Source organism: Triticum urartu, chromosome 2A (assembly GCF_056163025.1).
Source record: "Triticum urartu cultivar PI428250 chromosome 2A, HENAU_Tu73, whole genome shotgun sequence".
NCBI lineage: Eukaryota > Viridiplantae > Streptophyta > Magnoliopsida > Poales > Poaceae > Triticum > Triticum urartu.
In genome coordinates this window covers 378,085,985-378,109,316 of record NC_141874.1, presented here as the reverse complement: position 1 = coordinate 378,109,316, position 23,332 = coordinate 378,085,985, and the positions used below count along the sequence as shown (strand labels likewise).

The window sequence follows — 23,332 nt, the reverse complement described above, 5'->3', positions numbered from 1 at the left end:
AAAAGTCTCCATAAAAGATCGGAAGTCATGCCTCTGGGTGTTGGCGACCTTCATTGCTGCCAGCTTATCTTATCGCACCTCCTTGCAGTGGACACGAACCAAAGACAGAGCCACATCAGCACCACACCGGGCAAAAGATTTCTTCCACTCCTGCACTCGACCAGGGATCTCGTTAAGTCGAGTCATCAGAGACTCGAGATCATTCTGGAGCGTGGCCCCTGGCCAAAGTGCCGTGTCGATCCGTGATGTGGCGACCTTTAGTCGAGCCAAGTAGTCCACAACATCGTCGATGCGGGATTCTAGTCGGAGCAGATTCATGGCAGTTTCATCTTTCACGGGAGAGTTGATGGGGTCCAAACCTGGCTCAATCTGCCCAGTCTCCTCCTCGAAGTTCTGGCAAAACTCTGCATTCATGACCCAAGGATAAGTCAATTTTCGTATGCTGAGTCAACAAAAAAAACATCAGTCGGAACAAAATGTATACCTTCAAGCTTGATGAACAACTTCTTGGCAAGGCTTCTCAGATAACTCTCCAGATCGTCCCTCCTGCGAGCGATGCCTTCCACCTTCTCGTACAGGTTGACATTGTTTTTCTTCAAGCGCGTGCACTCCTTGTTGGCTTCGTTCAGGGCAGATTTCATCTTGGCGTTCTCTTCTTCCAATTGGCCGACTGAAGCCAGTTTCTGTTCAGCCAGAGCGGTTCTGTCGTCAGCTTTCTTTTGAGCAGCAGCCAAATCCTGATCCTTCTTCGCCAGAGCTTCATTCAGTTTTTCTGCAAAGAAATGGTGCTTGATTCAGAAAGAGCAGAAGGGTACTCAAGCCTAAGACAAACCAGTCGACAAGCTCGTCTTACCATTGGCGTCATCCTTGGCCTTTTGCAGTTGTGTCTTGGCCAATTCCAAGTCAAGGTTTAGCTGGATCTGCTGTTTCTCCAAGTCAGCAAAGCGAGCTCCAAGATCGCTAGATTTCTGCAAACAGGGAGGGGAAGTTATTTTACAGTGAAAAATGACAAAGACAATCAATACTAAGACTACGGTGGACTGCCCGCAGTCCACCATAGTCTCGGGGACTACACCCAGTGGGTGCACTTTGCGTGCCCCCACCGGTTCGGTTTACACTCGACACGGCCAGACCAGATCGAGCAAAAGAATCAAAATACAAAGACTACAGTCGACTGCCAGCAGTCCACCGTAGTCTCGGGGACTACGCCCAGTGGGTGCACTCAGCATGCCCCCACTAGTCCAAAATTTCAATCGACGCACCCAGTGGGTGTACAGATGCAAAAAATTTCGGAAAGAGAGTCTCCAGATAGCATGTCCTAACAGAACAAGCGGTGACTAGCTAACCTAAACATTGCTTTGGAGAGCCGAGCTGGCGTCATAGGCGGCCTGACTGGCGTCCCGCACCATCTTCACCTTCTCCATCATAATGCCCGCCTGGCGTATGGCTTCCTTGGCAGCATTCACTTCGTCCTCTGGGACATGATGGATCGCAAAAACTGAAGGTGGGTCGGCAGGAGCTTGAGCAGTCGACGAAGAAGGCAGGGCACTCGACAATGGTACGGCGAAGGTAACAGAACCCCGATTGGCATCACCAGCGTCCTGAACGACTGGTTCCGCCATCGGCGTCGAATGTGGCACCTTGCTTGCAGGAGCTTTCCTATTTTTCCTCGTCAAAGGCCTCTCGGGCTCTTCATCATCATCATCGGGGAGGTCAATAATGTTAGGAGCTGTTCAAAGATCAATCGCCAAAATCACATCGCCCAATGGTACACATTGCAGTTGAGTCAACCAAATAAAGACAGAATGACAGAAATCATACCCAGATTGGAAGTGACTGCATCCTCCATTACCTCATCCTCATCTCTGTAAGCTGAGGTCCCAGAAGTAGCAGCGCTGCCAGTTCCAAAGTTCATCTAGTTAAATCAAGAAAAAATAAACAGCACGGAGCGTTGAGTGAATACAAAGGGAGACACTTACGCAGAAGCGACGGGGATCTCAATCTTAATCTTCGGCAACGCCTTCCGAGGCTTCTGCTCTGCAACTTTGAGATGCTTTGACACTTTTTCAGTTGGGGTTGGTGAAGATGTTCGAGGACGCTTTGAAGACTGGCCAGTCTGGGCAATCGCCTTTTCACGGGCGCTTGGTCGTTCTTGGTCAAGCTTGGATAGCCTATCCCTGCGAGGAGGCGACTCGACTTCTTCTTCGTCACTTGAGTCGTCGCTTTCTTCGTCCTCTTCTCCGTCAGAATGCCATTCGCCACTGTCGCCGCCGCTCGCCTCTCCTTCCAGATCTTGCTCTTGCTCTCCGTTGGGCACTGAGTACATTTCGATAAGGGCCTGAAAGAAAGCAGGAAGAATAAAGTCAGTCGACGCAGTATAGACAGCTGCGTGAGTGAATTCAGATTATAATCAAAAGCTCAGAATCAGACCTTTTCTAGTTCGTGGGACTGGTCGAATGGAGGAACTCTCCTGGCTCCCCTGGGGTTGTCCTTGTTTTCGGTGATGCCTGACAGCCACCCCTCCAGTGTGTCGTCATCGACCTCCTCCGGGTGAATCCGAGTGGTGTCGTCAAGACCCAAATACATCCACATCGGATGGTCTCAAGCTTGAAGAGGCTGGATGCGCTGCCGAAGGAAAACCTCCAAGAGATCCATACCAGTGACCCCGTCACGGATAAGCTGGACCACTCGTTCGACCAGCACCCTAACTTGCGCCTTCTCCTCCGGGATCACCTTCAAAGAGGAGGGTTTCCTCACTCGGTCCATGGTAAAAGGAGGGAGGCAGTCGACTGCCCTGGCGTCGGCTGATCTTTGCAGTAAAACCAGGTCGACTGCCATCCGCGGACCGAGTTGGGAAGAATCATGGCCAGAAAGTAACTTTTCCCTCTCATCTGAACACCAAGACCCCCACACATCTGAATCACTTGTGTTCTCTCGTCACTCGGATTGGCCATTTTCACCGTCTGAAAACGACAGGTGAAAATGTGCTTGAAAAGACCCCAGTGAAGCCGACAACCCAAGAAATTCTCGCACAAAGACACGAAAGCAGCGAGATACACGATTGTGTTGGGAGTGAAGTGGTGGAGTTGTGCCCCAAAGAAATTTAGAAATCCCCGAAAGAAAGGGTGAGGAGGCAAGGAAAATCCACAGTCGACGTGGGTGGCAAGGAGAACACGCTCACCCTCCCGAGGTTGCGGCTCGGATTCCTTCCCCGGAAGACGCGCCGATCCATGGGGGATCAGTCCTCCGTCGGCTAGGTCATCGAGGTCTTCTTGGCGGATCGCCGAGTGGATCCAGTCGCCCTGGATCCAGCCCTTCGGCAGGCTGGCTCATGAGGAAGATCCACCCCGACTGGTCGCCTTCCCCTTCGCCTTTGCCGCCACCTTCTTCGCCTGCTACAGATCCGCCGTCTTCTCCTTCCCCATCGTCGCTGGAGAGACGCGTACGGAGCGGCGGCGCTGGGGCGAGAGCGAGCGCGACGAAGAAGCCTGAAGAGGAGAAGAGGAAATGAGAACGCACTGTTCAAGAAACCCCGGTCCGACGCCTTATATGAGGTCGCTTCCGAGTGGCTGACTGGTAGGCCCGGACGATCCTGTCAAATCCCATAACAATCGCGCGCGCAATAAGTGGCGAAAAAGGTGGCGCGGAGATCGAGGCGGCTCCGCCCTATCCCATCCGATTACTGCGGCCTCCCCCATCCCGCGCGCTTCCCAAAATTCGAATCCCGCAAAATCTGCGGGCATCAGAACAACTTGTCAGACGGAAGATCTCCTCCACACCGTCACTCGGAGCTTTTCAAGTAAAGAAACTCACTCGACAAAAAACTAAGAATGGATCAAGGCGACTGAAAAGGAAGTTGCTGTCATCACTCGGGATCATTGATCTGAAACAAGATATGCTCATGGCATGAAAAATGAGTCGGAGAAGTTCTCAACTCCTTCCCCACTCAAACCTTGATCCATTCGGGGGCTAATGATGAAGCTATGTACCTAGGGTAGGGTCATGGACCTGTCCTAACTGCCCTACCCAAGGACATCTCTAGAAGAAATCACCTTTCAATCGACTTGGAGGTGTTCCACTCAACAGACTCAAAGACACTCGACCAAGAAGCAATCACTCGACCAAGATCCAACCACTCGATGGCCAAGAGACCTAAAGTCACTCTGCACGCTAACGGTCGGTCATTAAGTAGCTTTTATGGTCATCATAGCACTTTATTAGGGGCGTTACCAATAACGCCCGAACTTAATGTACTTAAAACCCTGCATAACTGAGGGCTGGAGGGGTCTGGCGAACTCTATATAAGCCACCCCCCTCCTCGGTGTAAAGGGTTTGCACCCCTGTAATTCATACACACATAATCCAGTCGACCGCCTCCGGGCTCCGAGATGTAGGGCTATTACTTCCTCCGAGAAGGGCCTGAACTCGTAAACCTCGTGTGCTTACAACTACTCCATAGCTAAGATCTTGCCTCTCCATACCTACCCCCCTACATTACTGTCAGACTTAGAACCACGATAGTTACCCGCTGCAAAAACTGCCATGCGGACGCCCCAAGAATCCATGCCGCCCGGCCCCCTTTTATTCCTGCAGCCATTTACCTTCATCTCTCGTCTCACATGATACAATAAGCACATCCACGAGGGAACATACAGAGCAGACATCCAGCGGTTCCAATGGAGCTCCCTGTGGCTCCAATGGCGCTCCCAACGGCCGACGACGAGAATGGTGGGCAGTTCACCACGCAACACGTCATGGACACCCACGTGAGGGGGAAGGCTCTCTCGGTGTTGTACACGAACGATCTGGTCTCGGTGGAGAGCTCCATCCAAACTATGGAGCAGATCCTTGCCGAGGACAAATACCAAGTGGTCGGCTTCGATCTCGAGTACACCATGGGTCGTGCCAGGCACGATCAGAAGGTTGGTGTCGCCCAGTTGTGTGTGCGACATGACGCCCTCGTCTACCACTACCACCTAGCCACAAGGCCTTGCAAGCGTTTCTCCAGGTTTATCAATAGCTCTGACTATAGTTTCTCTACAGTTTCGCTACAGTGGACACCACCAACGATCTAAAAGCGCTCAAGGTTTCGGGCTTGAAATGCGTAAATCTTGTCAATATCCAGCACCACTACAAGGTCTGGGGGAGAGACAACAACAAACTAAACTCCCTAGTTGACCTCGCCTCGGCCATCATCGACCCTACTACACGAAGATGAAGGAAGAGAGCAAGAAGGACAAGAAAGCCTGGCACAGTGTTTGGCATGAGAGACTAGATGAAGAACACGTCAAGTACGCGGCCAAGGATGCGTACACAACCTACAAGATGTACAGGCGGATCGTTGACATGAGGAATTGTCCCTGCCCAGGCGAGCGATCGAGACACATATCAGTGGCGGAAGCGTCACAAGAAGTAGATGACTAGACGATCGTTTCTCCTACTTTAGAATGCATGCAATTGTTTATTGAGGTGTGTGCGAATGATCTGTACAATCACTTATGTAATTGGATGTTTATTATATATATATATATTGTGTTACTATTCATTACCTAGGGTGCAGAATAAGTTATTCTTCACTCGAGGTAATCTTACGATCGCTTCCTAAATAAATTATGTTTAGAATATAAATAGTTACATGCATATTGATTCAATATGTAAAATTTGGTATAAAAAAGCAAAAATATAGGTTATAAGACCAGAAAAATCACATTTTATGTATGCTTTACACTATGTTTTTACATTCGTAATTTTACGTAACATAAAGTATTTATTACGGTGAGTACATATTTTCTTACGTTTTTTATGTACGAAATAAGACAAAATTTACGAAACGTGAAAATACGGTGCCTTGATGTCAAAATAGAAAGGGGTGAAGAATAATTGTTCCTAACAAATAGCGCGACCCTATGTGTATATATATAGGGTAGGGCTATTCTGTTACTAGTAACAGAATATTATTCTGTTACCATCAGGCCCTTATAGAGGCCCGATCCATTTTGCACAATCTGGTGCTTCTATGATGTGGCACGAAACAGAGAAAAATCCCACCCACTCCCCACCGCCTCCCCGCTGCATCCACCCACCGCTGGCTCCACCCCCTGCTCCCACCCGCCGCCGGCCGCCGGGCCCAGCCTCCCTGCTTCCACGCGCCGCCGACTTCGCCCCTGCTTCTACCCGTCGCTGGCGTCACCCCTCTACTTCCACCGTGCCACCAGCCCGCCTCCCCGCTGCTCCCACCGGAGCGCCGCCCCCGTGCTTCCACCGCGCCGCCTGGCCAACCTCCCCGCTGCTTCCACCGCGCTGCCGCCCCGCACACAACCTCCTGGTTGCCGGCCGCATTGGCGCCGTCGCTGCTTCACAAGCCTCCGTCGCCCCCATCTCCTCTTGATCTCGTCATCAATCCCCAACCACTCTCTGCAGTCACTGGCTCCAGCCGCCACCCTGTTTCCCATCTCCCCCGGCTCCAGTCTACCAGCAAACCACCTATATGCACAGCCGCAGGTCATCGGTGTGACTCACTTCTTCTGCCGCAGCGTCCTTGATGTCCATCTCCAGCGCAACAACCACCAACCGACTTGCCCTCCGTTCACCGCTGCCACCCCGGATCGTTCAACAACACAGTGCCAAGCCGTTTGATGCCGCAACTCGGGAGGTGCCCATCTCAACCTTTCCACACCTCCCCCTGGATGTTCATGCTCCTCTGGTATATATTCAGTTCATATTGTAGCTATGGTCATTCTATTATGATTTTCAGTTCATCTTGTGTGATTTCTTTCTTCAGTCCCAAGTGGCAAATTTGTTCTGCAGCATATGGTATCATTGAGCTGCACTTGTTTGAACTGTCCCTCTTCCCCTGCTCCTCAAGCGGCACTGCTATCTTGTGCTTGTTGTTCGACAGGTATTTGTCTTAATGCCTAGAGAAGAGACTTGTTTTTTGTACTAAACTCATTATTAGTTTGGTTTGTATTATTTTGTAAATTCATGAAAAAACATTAGTTGGGTGCGTGCGCAAAAATATCATCAGTACATGTTTCAAAATTATGTAAGTTTAGATATATCACCTAAAAAAGTTCAAAGAAAAATTATGCAAGTTCAATCTGTGTGCTGCTACAAATTTGCACTTCTTGTCCAGTCGTACTAGTACTGATGAATAACAAGTTACTGATAGTTATTAATGAATGAAAAATGTAGGGGTTGAAGTAAACCCTCTCGATATAACTATTACTAATATATGTGCTCTGCCTGCACATTTTTCAATACCGAAGAATAACCCTAGGGAGAAGTTCATGTTTAGAAAGTTGGTAGGTTCATACATAGAAACTTAACAAATATTGTCCATTTTAGTATTGATCGAGTATCATTTATGCGTCAGTTCTAAATACTTTGTTCATTGTGATTAGAGATAATACAAAAAGCATATCCTTCAGTTCTGCAAATATTTTACAACTTCTCCAAACATGCATCCACCGACATGCTCGGCGCTGTCCACAACTTCATCGTGTGAGAGCTTCTGCTCCAGATCCTCTTCCTCCATGGTCCCTGCACGCCGTGACGACCAGGTCTGCAACCGGAACTACAGCATAGTGTTCTTGGAACCAAACTGAAGCAATGCAACAAGAAGTACAAAAATTTAGGCTGATGTACCTTGTCCTATACCCACTTATTTGCCTGGATGTAGGAATCTGATGGACAAAACAAGGTGTGTCCCTCTACATATTCAAGAGGAAAATTTGATTGCTGAAAATGCTTGTGTTTATACAATTTAATTTTGCTATATGTTTCTTATTTTAATTCAGTCCACTATCTAATTTTAGTTCAGTTCAATTATCATTTTGGTTTAAGTTCAAGCCAATTCTTATTTTATTTTATCGTCTTGTGCTTCCATCCATTCCGTGGTCTAGGGCGGCTATCGTGGTGTTAATTTGTGTCTTCTAACTTGTGCAATTTGATTTCTTGGCACACTGTCTTGTCCATGTGTGTGGCATTAATCAACCGTCTAAAGGAGAAAGGTGTTCTACATGAAATTCATCCATTTGTCAGTGCGAGTTTATTCTTTTTTGTCAGGTCTAAGTTCAACTATGGTTTTGTTTGGACTTGTAAGATTCAGTTGACAACCACTACTATGCAATGATATTATGGTACTATCAACATAAACATAGAGCCTCCACCTATGGCGACGCGCCATGGCTCCTCCTCCCACCTCCCATGACGCGCTGCGGGGGGGGGGGGGGGGGTCGTCGGCGGAGGGCGGAGCGTCAGCAACAACCACTTCTGCCCCATCCTGCTCCTCCTCATCGCGTGACCGTCTCCTTCGGCGCCCTGCACCTCGACGTCGAGCACTGCCCTCGCATGAGAGATCGGATGGACAAGGCGCTCCTGCCACCTTCTTCCCCGTTGATCCAGCTCATGTTCCCCGCCGACAGCAGGAGACAAGAGGTCACCTCCAGCGCTGCTGGTGGCGTGAAGGCCGTCAAATGGTAAATTTCTGACCCTTGTAACCTCAGGTACTACTACAAAGCAGAAAGGATCTCTGTAAGTTAGTTAATAGCACCATGCCGTGCCTCTTGTACTGCAAGACTTCTAGTTCTTCAACTAAAAAATAAACGTTTCGCTTGGCATGCTTTCTGGATGAGGTATTACATGATGTCAGTCCCAAAAAAGTATAAATTTCTTCTATTGTCAGTTCAATTTTCTCTAGTATGCATGTTTGTTTGCTTTTTATCATGATATATAGGAAGATGCTGGTAGCTCTAGTACCTATTCTACAACAGTTCATTGACAAAAAATATATCAGTTCAACACATACTTGGAAAAAAGCTCAATACTAAGTGTTCTCTACCTATCCTTACATTTTCTAGTCTTCACCATGTTCAGATAGTGCCTAGAAGAAGTTAACTCATGCATTTCCATAAAACTATGTACTGATAAATCAGAAATCGTGCATTTCCATCAAATTCTGTAAGTTTCGTGTGTGCGCTTCTACAAATCTGAAATACTTTTCCAATTATACTACTCCCTCCGTTCACTTTTGTAAGTCGTTTCAGACAACTCAAAATAGGCTGTTTTACACATTGTCTGAAATGTCTTCAAGGTCTTATAAAAGTGAACAGAGGGAGTAGTACCGATGCAATTACCTAAAAATGTTGAAGAAAAATTCTATAAGTTTGGTGTGTGTGCTGCTACAAATCTAAACTTCTTGTCCAGTCATTCTAGTACTGATGAAGATCGAGTTGACTGAAATAATGTAGTCGATTCCTGAGACCCTTACTAGTCCTATATATATATAAGTTGTGCTTGATAGCCATACATGACTTTTCTCTTTGTTGCCTACTTGTTTTTGTAAAATTCTTTGAACTTATTTAGGCGATATATTTGGACCTTTGCCTCGTCAGTACAACAGCACGCTACCCAGCCGGTCACGAGAAGAGCTACGTGCAGGCCCCTTGTGCTCTGTCCTCGATCCACCTCAGTCATCTCCCTCTCATCCTCTCTCTTCTCTATGTGTGTGTGTGCAGGGAGTGGGAGCAGATAGAGCGGGGGAGTGGGATGCCCTTCCATGGTGAATTCATAGGCATCTTCCATGGAGATTGTGAGCTTTGCTTGAGGATTTATGTTGTTGGTCTGTCCACTGTAGTTCGATATTACTCTGTAACTTCAGATATATCACCTAAATAAGTAATGATTTGCAGCGAATTTCTTCAAAATCCTGTAAAGTTTAGATATATCACCGAAATATCGTTAGTGCAAGTTTCAAAATTTCGTAAGTTTCTATATATCATAAAGAAAAATCAATGAGTCACCATCCACTTTATATTCATGTTCTCTGTAGCACAAGTAGCAAAGGGGCTGATTGAGAGTGATCCCTGAACCATTTCATTAAAGGCCATGGTTTCCAATAATGCCAATGCTAATCCCTGAACCATCCTGTCCTCTATACAGATTGAGAGATTAACATATCAATGGAAGTTTGTTCTCAAAACTGAAATTGTTCTGCATGTACTGACAGATTAGTTGTTAATTATTGGAGTGTTTTGTTCTTGCAGAATAAAAATATTATGTATGCATTGCTTCTTGGCCCAGCTGAGAGAACCCTTGTGTTAAAAAGTATAAAAGCAGTTTTGAAGCAATTCCCAGTGTCTTTAGAAGCATTCATGGTTAAAAAGCAACGACTACCTCCTCCGTTCGATTTGAGCACTGTTCATCATCCAAGTTGAGCACTAGGTGTCGTCCAAGTTCAAAGAGGGTTGTATGCAAGTACAGAAGTTTGTTTTAGTGAGAAAATGTGGCGTGTTCACAATATTCTGTATGATTCATTTGTTCAACCTTAGAACTTAGCGATATTCAGTATATTTTTCTATGATGAAGGCACACATGAAGTCATGTGCAATGGTTATACCCCTAGTGTTTCAAAGATTCGTATTTTGTTTCTTCAAATGTGTTGTGCGCCTGTTTGATGAGGTAAAACAAAGTAAAATAGTGAAAATGGCATTAAAGACACTTGGAAGTACAAATGTAAAAATAAATAAGTTCTAATTCTCGACAGGTAGGAAGTTTGGAGAAGAAAACATATAAGTTTTAAAAAGAAGGGAATGGTAAAAATGTACGTCCATTCAACTATATAAACCATAAAGGTATGATGGTGATTACACCGTCAGTAAAGATAAGGATGAGAAAGAAAATTAAAAATTAAAACTAAAAGAACATCGAGTGATTATTTTTTAAGAAGTACAAACTCTCTAGTACAATAAGTACCATAAAATTAAAATTAAAAATTGCATCTGTTCTTACTCAAGGGACAATAAATTTGCAAAAAAAATTGTACCAGTAAATGTTCGGAGGAAAAAAGCAACTTAATAAATGGAAAAAACGATAAGTTCACAACTACAAAAGTTGTATGTTCAAACATGATGTCTCAGATAAGTTTGGAAAAAAGCTCAAACAAAAGAAAAACCCACGGAAATTCAAATGGTAAAAGTCCAAGTTGCAAAACGCGAGAAGTTCAAAACATCATTGCAAAAAAATGAGTTCAAAAAAAGAAACACACAAAACATATTGTTTTAAAATAAATATCATTCAGCTCAATGATATAAACCATGCAAGTTCGAGGACTATGATACCGTAAACCATCGAAAAGTTGCGAGAAAAAGGCGTACCCAAAAAAGTGTAATTTTTAGTCTACGAAACACGCTCAGCACAAACACGTATGGACATCAGTTCCAGTACTCTGTTTTTTCTGACAGGAAAGCAACACGAAGGGTCTCACCATATTTCAAATTAGTCTTCACCAGTTGCGAATTTGAGGAAACGTTCAACATGACTAAGTTTCATATTTCGATAGCTTTGTGTAGACGTTGAACTGAAATCTTTGACCTCTTTGAAAGTTTCGCATTTGACAATTCTTTGTGAAATTTTGTTGCACACCTACCACGAAAGTTTCCCTGAATATGAGCTGCCATTTTATAGCTCGTATGGTGCTCAGTCTCATGTCAAATACAGTAGTAACTACCGTTAGCCCCTGATCAAATACTACTACTATAGTAGCTCCACCAGCAACAACATAGTGCGGGATAATTAATTAGCAACGGAATCTGCTCAGCTCCCATTTCATGTTCCATTTTAGGTTCATGAATTTTGGAACAGTCCTTCCTGTAAATTGCACTTTAAACACAGAAGATTCAGCTTCAGCCGCTCTTTAGATTCTGCCATATGTTGCCAACTCTATGGTTCCTGCTAGCAACACTAGCCTAGAACCTCGTCTTGGCATCTTACATAAGATAAATGAACAAATTCAGACATGCCGTGAGATGGCCAAGATTATGGTGCAGGCTCTAGTTCATGCAGAACTGGATGACCTTTCCTGTATTGTGCAGAAAAGACAGAGCATAGAGACTGATCTTTGAGAGACGTCAAGGATGGGCACATGGGCAACATGGCTACAGTTGCCGGCGACTGAGGTGAACCTGGACGGACGGTGGTGCCGCCCCCTCCCACTCCGGCGGGACCTGCTCTGCCCTTCCCTTCCTAAGATGGCAAGGTAAACGAAATCAGTGGAGTGGTCACTCAATCCTTTCAACCACATCACAGATCGGCGCCTTGCCATTAGTACAAAGGGGAAGGAGGAGGAGGGGAGCGGAACACGGCGACTCCACCAGCAGCTCGACCCGCCCCCGGCTGGAAATGGCGGCCTCCCCCTCCGCCCTCGCGCTCTCCCCCACCACGCGGGTATTCCTTGTGCCTTCGCTTGAGTTCTCTCTGCTGATTTCTCGCTTTGTGCTACTTGTAGGTGGTAGCTTCTTCGTCCGTGCTGCTGGCGCTGAGGCGGACGCCGGCGCCGCTCGTGGCCGCCTTCTCCTCCGGCCAGCTCTGCACGTGCTCTTGGGGTGCGCTGCGCCCTCTATGGCCAGAGCTCGCCGCGGACCCTCCTCGCCCCGGCGCCGCCCGCTACAGGGCGCCTCTGCTCCAGCTTGGCGCATGTACGCACCCACGCCACACTTCTCTCCACCATACGAGCTCTAGTGGTAGCGCCGCCGCCGTCGCTCGTGCCCCGGCGCCCATCACCGCGACTGGGGTATGGCCTGGGTTGCCAGGAGGGAGGCGGGTGGGTGGAGGGATCCGCCACAAGTAGCCGGCTCAACGGGGAGAGAGAGGAGGGGGGCTCTTATTTGCTCTTTTAATAAAAAATGATCAGTTCAACGAAATGACGGAATCAGTACAACCGCTCGGATTCATCAGTTCAAGAAGGGTAACAGAATAATATTCTGTTACGCGTAACAGAATAGCCCAGATGTATATATATGTGTGTGTGTGTGTGGTGATACTATTCATCACCGAGGGTGCAGAATAAATTATTCTTCACCCGAGGTAATCTTACGATCATTTCATAATTAAATTACGTTTGGAATTCAAATAGTTACATTTCTATTGATTCACTACGTAAAATTTGGCATAAGAAAATAAAAATATATGTCATAGAACAAGAAATTTTGCAGTTTATGTGTATTTTACACTATGTTTTTACATTTGTAATTTTACATAACATAAAATATTTTTATGACGATTATATATTTTCTTGCGGTCTCTTTTTACGTTGGAAATAAGACAATACTTACGGAACGTAAAATTACGGTGCATTGATAGTAAAATAAAGGGGGGTGAAGAATAACTATTCCTCATCCAGGGTAACAAATAGTCAATCCATATGGACAACACTATTCTAATCACAGGATTAGAATAGTTATTTGGATCACAGCCAGCCCTATAAGGCCCAACTGCTCCCTCCCGAACTCCCCGACCCGCTGCAAAAAAAAATAAAAAAAATCCCACCCACGACCGCTCGTCCACCCCCGATCCCCAACCTCCCCCCGATCCCATCGCGACTGCTGCCTACCCTGCCTACTACCGGCGCACCACCACTGACCACTCCCGCCTCCTTCCGTCATGCCGTCGTCCCCGCCTCCTACCGGCGCACCGCCAGACCCGCCCTCTTCCCTCGTGCACCGCCAAACCCCCGCTCCTCCGCGTGCCACCGCCTCCTCGCGCGCCGCCGGCTGCCGCTGTGGTCGAGCTTCTCCACCGCCACCCCGGCCACCTCCGCCATCGCCTTCCCCAACAACCTCCATCATCGCCCTCCGCCCCGTCCACCTACATGCCACCCGCCCCCAACCTCTCCTCCGGCGTGGCCCGTCTTCTTCTCCCACCCGCTCTCCTACAGTGTGGCCACACTCTGCTCCAACGCGCTCTTCGCCATGGGGGTGCCGCTGGCCTTTGCGCTGCACGGCAGTTCAATTCGACCGTGTGCGCAAGTCCAACAAAGGCAGCCACAGCCCCGCGCCTCCGCGGTATGCAGCCGCCATGGCCCTCCAGCCTGTGCTACTTTCCATGCTACCTCGCGCACGTGTAAACTGCAGCAGCTGCTCTCGTCTTCATTTAGATAGCGTCATCCTCTGCCATGCCCCCATCTTCAGTTAGCTAGCGTCATCCTACGATGCACCTTGCATCGGCTCGACCAACCCCATGGAGCAGCTTGCGAACTCCTCTACCGCCCCAACCCAGCCAACTCCCCACCTCCTCCATCCTCCCGAGTGGCAGGCATGCCATTCTGATGCTGCTCCTCCTTGTTGTGCACATAGTATGACATACAGAGGTGCTACGGGAGTGACGAGTGAGCCTACATTTTCCTTTCATCTTTACTCCAATCATCGTTCGTAGCTGAAAAAAGTGGTATGTGTGGCCGCAGGATGTTTGTATTTATTTCTCAAAGTACAAAGCAATGTATGGCAATCCCATCTCTTGTTCACTTCTGCTTCGGTAGACCCCCTCCAACACAAGGAAGGTCAAGATTGTCTCGTACCCCTTCATAACGAAGGGCATGATGGGCATAATTTGAAAAGAGGCCGTCCGCCCGCTGTCCCGCCCGAAACGTGTACGTATACGAATACAGATTTTTTTCCCCGACCAGTCGTCACGCGCGCACGCAGAGTCCACCCGTCGTCCCGTCGCGCGCGCGCCCACCCCACCCCACGCCCCTCGTCAATTACGGCGTAACTGCGCGCCTGCCGCCCCCGCAGTCGCGTCCCGTCGCCTGACCGCAATTAACAGCGGCCCTAATTGCTCGCCTGCCGGCCCTGTCGTGTCGCCTGACCGCCATAATCTCCGGCGCGGATGCGCACGCGCGGTCAAACCGCGCCCTGCGCGCCTGCCGGCCCATCGTGTCTCCTGGCCGCCGTAAGCACCGGCGCGGATCCGCACGTGCGGTCAAAGCGGCTGTCGCCCCCACCGTCGCGTCGCCTGGCCGCCATTTACCACCGGCGCGGCTGCGTAGGCCTGCCCCCCCCCCCCCCCCGTCGCGTCCCATCGCCCCATTATGACGGGGCCGCCCCCCCTCCCCCCCAACATCCCCTTGTGCTATAAAAACCGTGCGCCGGCCGCATACCTCGCCGCACAACCCCGAACCCGTTCCCCCACCCCCTCGACATTTCTCTCTCGCCACCGACCCCCGAACCCGCTCCCCCAACCCTTGCCCCACCGCGCTCGCCATGTCCGGCACCGGCAGCTCTCGCGGATGGTGGCCATCGAACATCGGGATCTCAGAGGCGATGGAGTTGGTGCGGTACAACATCCTCGTGCCGCCGTCCAGCCGCCTTCCGGGCTCGTGGCACATCAGCGCCGCCGGCTACGCCGTGCCTGGCCCCGCCGCACCCCACGATGATGTCGTCAACCAGGCCGGTGGGAGGTGGAACCGGCTCGGTCGCTGGCGATTCTGGAGTGGCCAGTACTGGCACGACGTCCTCCGCGACTGTCGCGCCGGGCGGCTGGTCCTCCCTCCCCCACCGGCGATGGGCGCCCCTGCCCCTGCCCCACCTCCCACTCCCGCGCTGGTGGCCCCTCCCCCGCCTGCTCCGGCCGTGGAGATTCTGCCGGAGGTGCAGGCGCTACGTCAGGAAGGGGACCCCGACGACTCTCCGGGTTTGCTCCTCGCCATCGTCGCGTCAACGGAGCCCGGCCTCGTGCCGCCGCCGGAGCTGAGAGACCTGGAGGACACTCCGGGCTTGATGGAGACTCTTCGCAAGTCTGCTGCGGCGGCTGAGGAGGAGGACGACGACCTCGTGTTTCTGGACGACATGAGCAGCGACAACAGCAACGGTGGCGGCGGCATGGGCGCGGTCATCGATGTCGTATCGGATGACGACGACGTAGTTTAGGGTTTATTTTGTGTTTATTTATTATGTTAAGAAACTATGTATGATATGATTAAGTTTGAATGAAGTTTGTTTGTTTGACTATTATGAGTTGTTGAAATATTTGGGTGAAAAAATAAAGAAATTCCAGGTTTAAGAACGCTTTCGCCCAGTAAAAAAATCATAAAATTTTAATGAAAAAAGTAATAATCAAATTTGCAAAAGAATACACAAGCAATAATCTGGAAAAAGTTGATAACGTAAACAGTTTTGTAAAAAAAGTTTGAAAAAAGCTAAGAAGTTTTTCATAAAACATTCAAAAGGTGTTTTGTTGTAAATTAAATCATAGAATATTATGAAAGTTAACTGAATTTTTGAAACAATTTTTGAATTTTACAAAAGTTGACGTAATCTTAAAAAACAACAGTAGAAACAAGTTGATTTTTTTAAAAAAAAATGGTGCATTAAAAATTACAAAAGAGGAAAAAATGAAATAGCAATATAAAAGAAATCGGTGAACCCAGAATGGAGGGCACCAGGCGCTTGTTTGAGAAAATATGGAGTAACGCGCAGTGTTTTAGGGTTATTTCGCCGGGAAAACCATGAAAAAGCATTGGCTGCCAAAAAGTAGCGAAAATTGTCGTGCGTGCTCCCGATGTAACAAAAACGGACACAAAACGAACGTCGCGTCACGTCCGGGCAGTGTTTTAGGGCATTTTCACCGGGAAAATCCTAGGAAATGCATCGAGCATCGGAAAAAATATGCAAATCAGCGTGGGTGCTGTCAACGATGATGCCAACGTGTGGAAAAAGTCTCGTGCCATTCGGCGGAGTAAAATAAAAATCGTAGTTGGGAACCGCCCCTCTGGTAGACCGAAACCGGGCTCGTTGCACAAGGTCCACGTGATCGCATGCATGCAATTGCATCAAAGTGTGCGTACATGTGGGCACGCCTACGTAGGGGCCCACGCAAGGTCGAACGAAAACGACACCAAACGAACGTCGCGTCACGTCCGGGCAGTGTTTTAGGGCATTTTCATAGGGAAAATCCTAGGAAATGCATCGAGCGTCGGAAAAATATGCAAATCGGCGTGGGTGCTGTCGACGGTGATGCCAACGTGTGGAAAAAGTCTTGTGCCATTCGGCGGAGTAAAAGAAAAAAAGTAGTCGGGAACCCCCCTCCGGTAGACCGAAAAGAAGCTCGTTGCACTGGGGGTACGTGATCGCATGCATGCAATTGCACCAAAGTGGGCGGATATGCGGGCACGGCCTACGTAGGGCCCCATGCAAGGTTGGAACGCAAACGGACACAAAACGAACGTTGCGTCACGTCCGGCCAGTGTTTTACGGCATTAACACAAGGAAAATCCTAGGAAATGCATCGAGCGTCGGAAAAATATGCAAACTGGCGTGGGTGCTGTCGAGGGTGATGCCAACGTGCGGAAAAAGTTTCGTGCCATTTGGCGGAGTCAAAAAAAAGTAGTCGGGAACCCCCCTTCGGTAGACAGAAAAGAAGCTCGTTGCACTGGGGGTACGTGATCGCATGCATGCAATTGCACCAAAGTGGGCGGACATGCGGGCACGGCCTACGTAGGGCCCCACGCAAGGTTGGAACGCAAACGGACACAAAACGAACGTTGCGTCACGTCCGGCCAGTGTTTTACGGCATTAACACAGGGAAAATCCTAGGAAATGCATCGAGCGTCGGAAAAATATGCAAACTGGCGTGGGTGCTGTCGAGGGTGATGCCAACGTGCGGAAAAAGTTTCGTGCCATTTGGCGGAGTCAAAAAAAAAGTAGTCGGGAACCCCCCTCCGGTAGACAGAAAAGAAGTTTGTTGCACTGGGGGTACGTGATCGCATGCATGCAATTGCACCAAAGTGGGCGGACATGCGGGCACGGCCTATGTAGGGCCCCACGCAAGATTGGAATGCAAACGGACACAAAACGAATGTTGCGTCACGTCCAGCCAGTGTTTTACGGCATTAACACAGGGAAAATCCTAGGAAATGCATTGAGCGTCGGAAAAATATGCAAACTGGCGTGGGTGCTGTCGAGGGTGATGCCAACGTGCGGAAAAAGTTTCGTGCCATTTGGCGGAGTCAAAAAAAAAGTAGTCGGGAACCCCCCTCCGGTAGACAGAAAAGAAGCTCGTTGCACTGGGGGTACGTGATCGCATGCATGCAATTGCACCAAAGTGGGCGGATATGTGGGCACGGCCTACGTAGGGCCCCACGCAAGGTTGGAACGCAAACGGACACAAAACGAACATTGCGTCACGTCCGGCCAGTGTTTTACGGCATTAACATAGGGAAAATCCTAGGAAATGCATCGAGGGTCGGAAAAATATGCAAACTGGCGTGGGTGCTGTCGAGGGTGATGCCAACGTGCAGAAAAGGTTTCGTGCCATTTGGCAAAGTAAAAAAAATTATCTATCAATCAATGTATTTTCGATAATGGTTGTTTTAAAAAACAGAGGCAACTAATGATTGGGAAAAAAACTAATGAATGGGTTCTTAGAAAAAAAATGGATAAGCCCGCGTACATGCATATCTATCGGGGGTCAAAGCCCCTCCACGCCTCCACGATCTCCAGTCCACGCCGCCTCCACGCCTCCACGCCGCCTCCACGCCTCCACGCCGCCTCCACGAGCGCCTCTCCCGACGCCATCTAGGGCAAACGCCGCCCCCGACGCCACCTCACACCGCCTCCACGATTGCCTCCCCCGACGTCATCCGCCCCTGACGCCGCCCCCAACGCCGCCTCACGCCGCCTCCACGATCGCCTCCCCCGACGCCATCTGCGGCCGCCGCCGCCCCCGACGCCAAGTCACACCGACGCCGCCCCAACGCCCGCGACGGCCCTGAGGCCATCTGCCACCGACGCCAGCTCACGCCGACGCACCACAGAGCGACTGCCCCAACACGATCTGCCCCGACGCCATCTGCGGCCGACGCCGTCGTCCCCGTTGCCACGTAACACCGACGCCCCAAGTTGGTGAACACAGATTCCGACTTACTTTTATGTTTCATGTGCTTTATCATGTATAACCTTGATTGTAGAATTTTTGTCCTAGATCAGTAGAGTGTGTAGTTAGAGTTTGTTAGTTGATTGAGAGCGTGCTGCATGTGCCACTCATTAAGTTAGTGCACTAAGTACTGCGTAAATACATGCATGCATGAGTGGCTGATACATGCACTGTATATACCATAGTGTTTCTTAGTTCTGTGAAAACCACCTAAGTGTTTGGCTATAGTGTAGTTTTGCTATAGTTTTGGTCATAATTATGCATGCATGACAGCTGATTCTAATTCAGTTTTTCTAGGTATATACAGCAGAAAAACCATGGTATAAAAAATAGTATGGCATCTTAAACCACACGTACCTGTTCTAGTCCAAACACCTCAAAGTATTACATACCAAAGATTTTTTCAGAAATCATAGTGTTTCTAAAAAAACTTTAAAATTATTTACAGGTTGCGACCGACGCCATCTGCCACCAACGCCACCGCGTCGTCGTCCCCCAGGGCCGGCCCTGATCCCATGGCACGAGGTACTATGCATTCATCATGTTTATCATGTGCCCATATAAAGTAGATAACATTTTTTTTGCTCCTATTCGTAGCGACCGTGGAGTACGGAGAGATTTTTTGTTCGGTTGAGAAGTGGTGTCTGTTGGTCAACAAACTAAACTCTAGGCAGAAAAAGCGTTTTGCAAGCACTAGTCTTGGAAAAATGCTGATGATACCTAGTGTGCTCATGCGCAAATGTTTGCTCAAGTTCATTATTAAATCGTATTCGTTGGACAGCAAAAGGTTCATCATGCCATCAAAAAATGGTGCGATATCATTGCGCACCGAAGATGTGTTTGACATTTTCGGGCTACAGAACAAGGGCAAAGATGCCATCAAAGCGCTAGGAAAAGGGGGGTTAAAGGCGAAGGTGAAGGTGCCTAGTCGCTTTTTAGATTCCAATACGGGGGAAATGATGATGGACGACCTAATTGAGAACATCGTTGCCAGTGGCACATACGATGATGATTTCCTCCGTAGAATTTTTCTGGTTCTTCTAGGCACGGTTCTTGCACCGCAGTCCACGATAGAAGTTCCTAATGCTTATTACAAGTTAGTGCACGATGTGGAGGCCATCAAAGCATATAATTGGAATGCGTTTATGTTACGCGTTTGCGTGGAAGGCATCACAAAGACCTTATCAGATCTTACAAAATTTACTTGGCCGATCGGAAACCTTGCGCTCCTACAAGTAAATCTTATGTTATATTTGTTTCTTTCGAACTATAGTTTGTGAATTTTTTTTGCTAATATACTTCATGTTCATGCAGTACATGTTTTGGGAGAAAGTGCAGCCACTGGATGATGAGGCATTTGATCCATTAGCTAATGAGTATCCATTGATGCTTAATTGGTCAGAAGATGAGGCTAAGAAGCGTGACGCGTACGACACGGCATACGGCCGTGGTAATGGGACGGTAAGTTACTATTTATGTGTTACTATTTCGTACTACATGCACTTAAGTTACTATTTATATGTTGAGAAATTTTAATTGATTTTACCTGTTACAGATTGATGACGTGATAAGTGAGAAGTACAGGCAGACATTAATTGCTCAACAAGGAAGAAAGGCGGAGGAAGAATTACAGCAAGAATTAGAGCAGGAAGATCGTGCCCACAAAAAGAAAGATAATAGAGATGAGGCTTCATCGAGCAGGGATAGTACATTAGATCAGGTGATGAAATGCATCAAAGATATGCAAAAAGAAATTAGACTTCTCCCTCAGAAATGTGCTGAGGCAATATGAGTGATGTGTACTTCAGTTTACATTGGATTATTCATAATTTATGCATGTAGTTAATGCAACTAATGTGTCATTGCAGATAGTAGTGGAGAAGCTGGAGAAGAAAGGTCTTGTCTTCAAGCCAAACAAGGGGTCTGATGATGACATTGAGTATGTGGAGCATAGTGAAGACTGGGTGGGGAAGTATGGTCCATCAAAATATTAGCCAGATGTACAATCAACTCCTGCAAAAGAAGATATGGACAACAGGGTGGACGCATCCTTCACCACTGGGAACGGGAATAAATTGGCGCGTGAGAAAGGTGTGCATCACAACACACCAGGTACAGGAGATGAAGGCGACCCCTTCGTTATTGAGGATAATGGTAATTCTCCCGACCCATCTCTTGCGACGGTAGACACGAATGACTTTCCAGCTATTACTTCAACCCCCAAGAATATGAATGAAGTGTCAGACGGGTCTAGCGCCGATAAATCTGAGGAATTTAGTATGGATAGTCTGAACACCCGTATTAAAAATGCGAAAGAAAATGGCACTGAGGAGAATGATGGGAAGGAGAATGATGAAAAGGAGAATGATGAAAAGGAGAATGATGGGAAGGAGAATGATGGGAAACGCAAGAGGAAACGGTCAAAATACTGTCTTTCACCTTTTCTTCAGAACGGTGGACGTAAACGTGCAAAGAAAAGTAAGTGCTAGGTAATTTATTCTTGCAACATACTTCTGTCCTTGCATGCACACTTTATTAACTCATTCTTGCAACACACCGGTCGAGCTGCTATGATTAGTACTGATTACATTAATGAGGATCACATAGAGGCCGCGAAGGTTTATATCCGGACACTGGCAGAGTCGGAGAAGCTTTGCAGAAAAACTGTTGTGCACATGACGGGAATTGGTGGGGAAACATGTACACCTGATATGCTTGAAGCCATCATTTCAAAAAAGTGGTTGCATGGCGGTGTAAGTATTAGCACTAAGTTATTAAGTTGTACATGTCATTTACATAAATTATCTAATAGGCGTATTGCTGTTATGTTATTTTGTAGGTCATCAATAGTTATTGCAACCATATGCAGACCCATAATCCTCGTGCTGACTGTCACATATTATCATCTTGGGTGTCCCACTGGCTTATTCTTCGTGGTGATGGAAAGGTTAACAACTCTAAGAGGCATTTTATGGATCATTTCACAAACCAAACTAAAATGGTGTCTAGAGTTACTGAAGAGTATTTCATCAAAGATAAGGTACTTCAGTTTAGTATGATCATTCGTAGTACATCTGTGTGTACACCAACATGAATAAACTTTGTTGTAGGCATACTTTCCTTTTCATGTGGACGAAAGTCATTGGATATCAGTTCTTATGCACAACAAGAAAAAAGAGTTTCAAGTTTTAAACTCTACTGGTAAATGCAACAAAAGAGTTCTTGCAAAGATTGCTAAGCTGGTAAGCTTACAACGATACATAAAACAATATATAGTTATTCGAAACGTACTTCATATGGATTTTTCATTTTTATTTCAGAGGGCAGAAATAGCTAATGATACAAACGAGGTGAATGCTCTTATTGGAACGAAACATCCTGACGTATCTTCCTGGCCAATAAGGGAGTACGATATGCCATCACAAACAGACGGGTATGTTGCAAATGTTGAATTAGTATGTACTTGTATGATCCATCAATAATTGACTTGTGGTTTCTTGTAGAGTCTCTTGTGGTCTTTTCGTGGTGAAATGCGTTCAAAGCTGGGACGGAGATGATTGGACATTTGAGTTCGATCAAGATGAGGTTAATGCTTCAAGGGGACGCATTCTAGCTGAAATACTTTTTTCAGAATGCAACACGAAGGAAGTAGTGAAAGAGAAGATCCTCAAGATCATGGAGAAGAAATGAGTCGGAGGATGGGGTGTTGGCTATTATCTCCACTAAATAAACGTGTCGTTGTCGGTACTTGATACAATTTTCATATTAAGACATCATCTCTATATTGTAATACAATTTTCATATTAAGACATCATCTCTATATTGTAATGTGGCATGGTTTAGCATGTTCCGCAACTAAATAAATGTGTCGTGGTCGGTATTTGCTACAATATCTATTTTTCAATGTCACTTTTATTTGCATCATTGTCGGTGACACTCTTATTTGCATCATTGTGGGTGATGATATTTTTTTAAATGAGTATATTTGTTCTGCACTTTCGTAAGAGAGGAGCTCGGTGGAGGGGGCGGAGGCAGCTATTTAAGCCGCTCCTCGCGCCCCCCGGCTTCCGAGGTGGGACTAAAAATGGCGTCCCCATCGCGCCCCACACTGCACGTGGTTGCCGCAAGGCTCAGGAGGCCTATTTTGCACTGTCTCGGGCCGGCCCAGTTCAGCCCAATGAAGGCATGCCGCCACTCGGCCCCTCCCCCGGCCCACGCCCACTCCCCTCCCTCAGTGCACGCGGCCGCCGCAGGGCTCATGAGGCCGTTTTCGGCGCTGTCACCGGCCGGCCCAGTTCGCCCATAGAGGCAGGGCGCCACTCGCCCCCTCCCACGGCCCACGCCCACTCCCCTCCCCCGCGCGTTGCCGAACTCACGCCAGTTTAGTCCCACCTTGGAAGCGGAGGGGCGCGAGGAGCGACTTAAATAGCTGCCTCCGCTCCCTCTTTCGAACTCCTCTCTTATCACACTGCCTGCAGCCCCGTTGGACCCCGTTGCCGGGCCCATTAGGGGGCTCTATCAGCCGCCCGAGTCGCCCCTTTCGGGCTTGATTTGGGTGTATGATTTGTTCCCCACTATGGGCCCGGCTGCGGTGGTTGGGCATATTTTTTTTCTGAATATTTTTAAA

General features: G+C 47.9%; 2 protein-coding genes across 2 annotated transcripts; both read left to right on the top strand.

The window, feature by feature from the left end:
* Nucleotides 1-19,412: 19,412 nt before the first annotated feature.
* Nucleotides 19,413-20,699, top strand: LOC147985176 (uncharacterized). Its single transcript, XM_087541451.1, has 4 exons — nt 19,413-19,940; nt 20,020-20,166; nt 20,261-20,425; nt 20,574-20,699. The coding sequence occupies exons 1-4, from the start codon at nt 19,413-19,415 to the stop codon at nt 20,697-20,699; spliced, it is 966 nt and encodes a 321-aa protein (XP_087397577.1).
* A 33-nt stretch (nt 20,700-20,732) lies between these two features.
* Nucleotides 20,733-22,419, top strand: LOC147985175 (uncharacterized). The gene is made up of 6 exons (XM_087541450.1): nt 20,733-21,183; nt 21,271-21,458; nt 21,545-21,745; nt 21,816-21,947; nt 22,026-22,138; nt 22,209-22,419. The coding sequence occupies exons 1-6, from the start codon at nt 20,733-20,735 to the stop codon at nt 22,393-22,395; spliced, it is 1,272 nt and encodes a 423-aa protein (XP_087397576.1). The 3' UTR covers nt 22,396-22,419.
* Nucleotides 22,420-23,332: the final 913 nt, after the last annotated feature.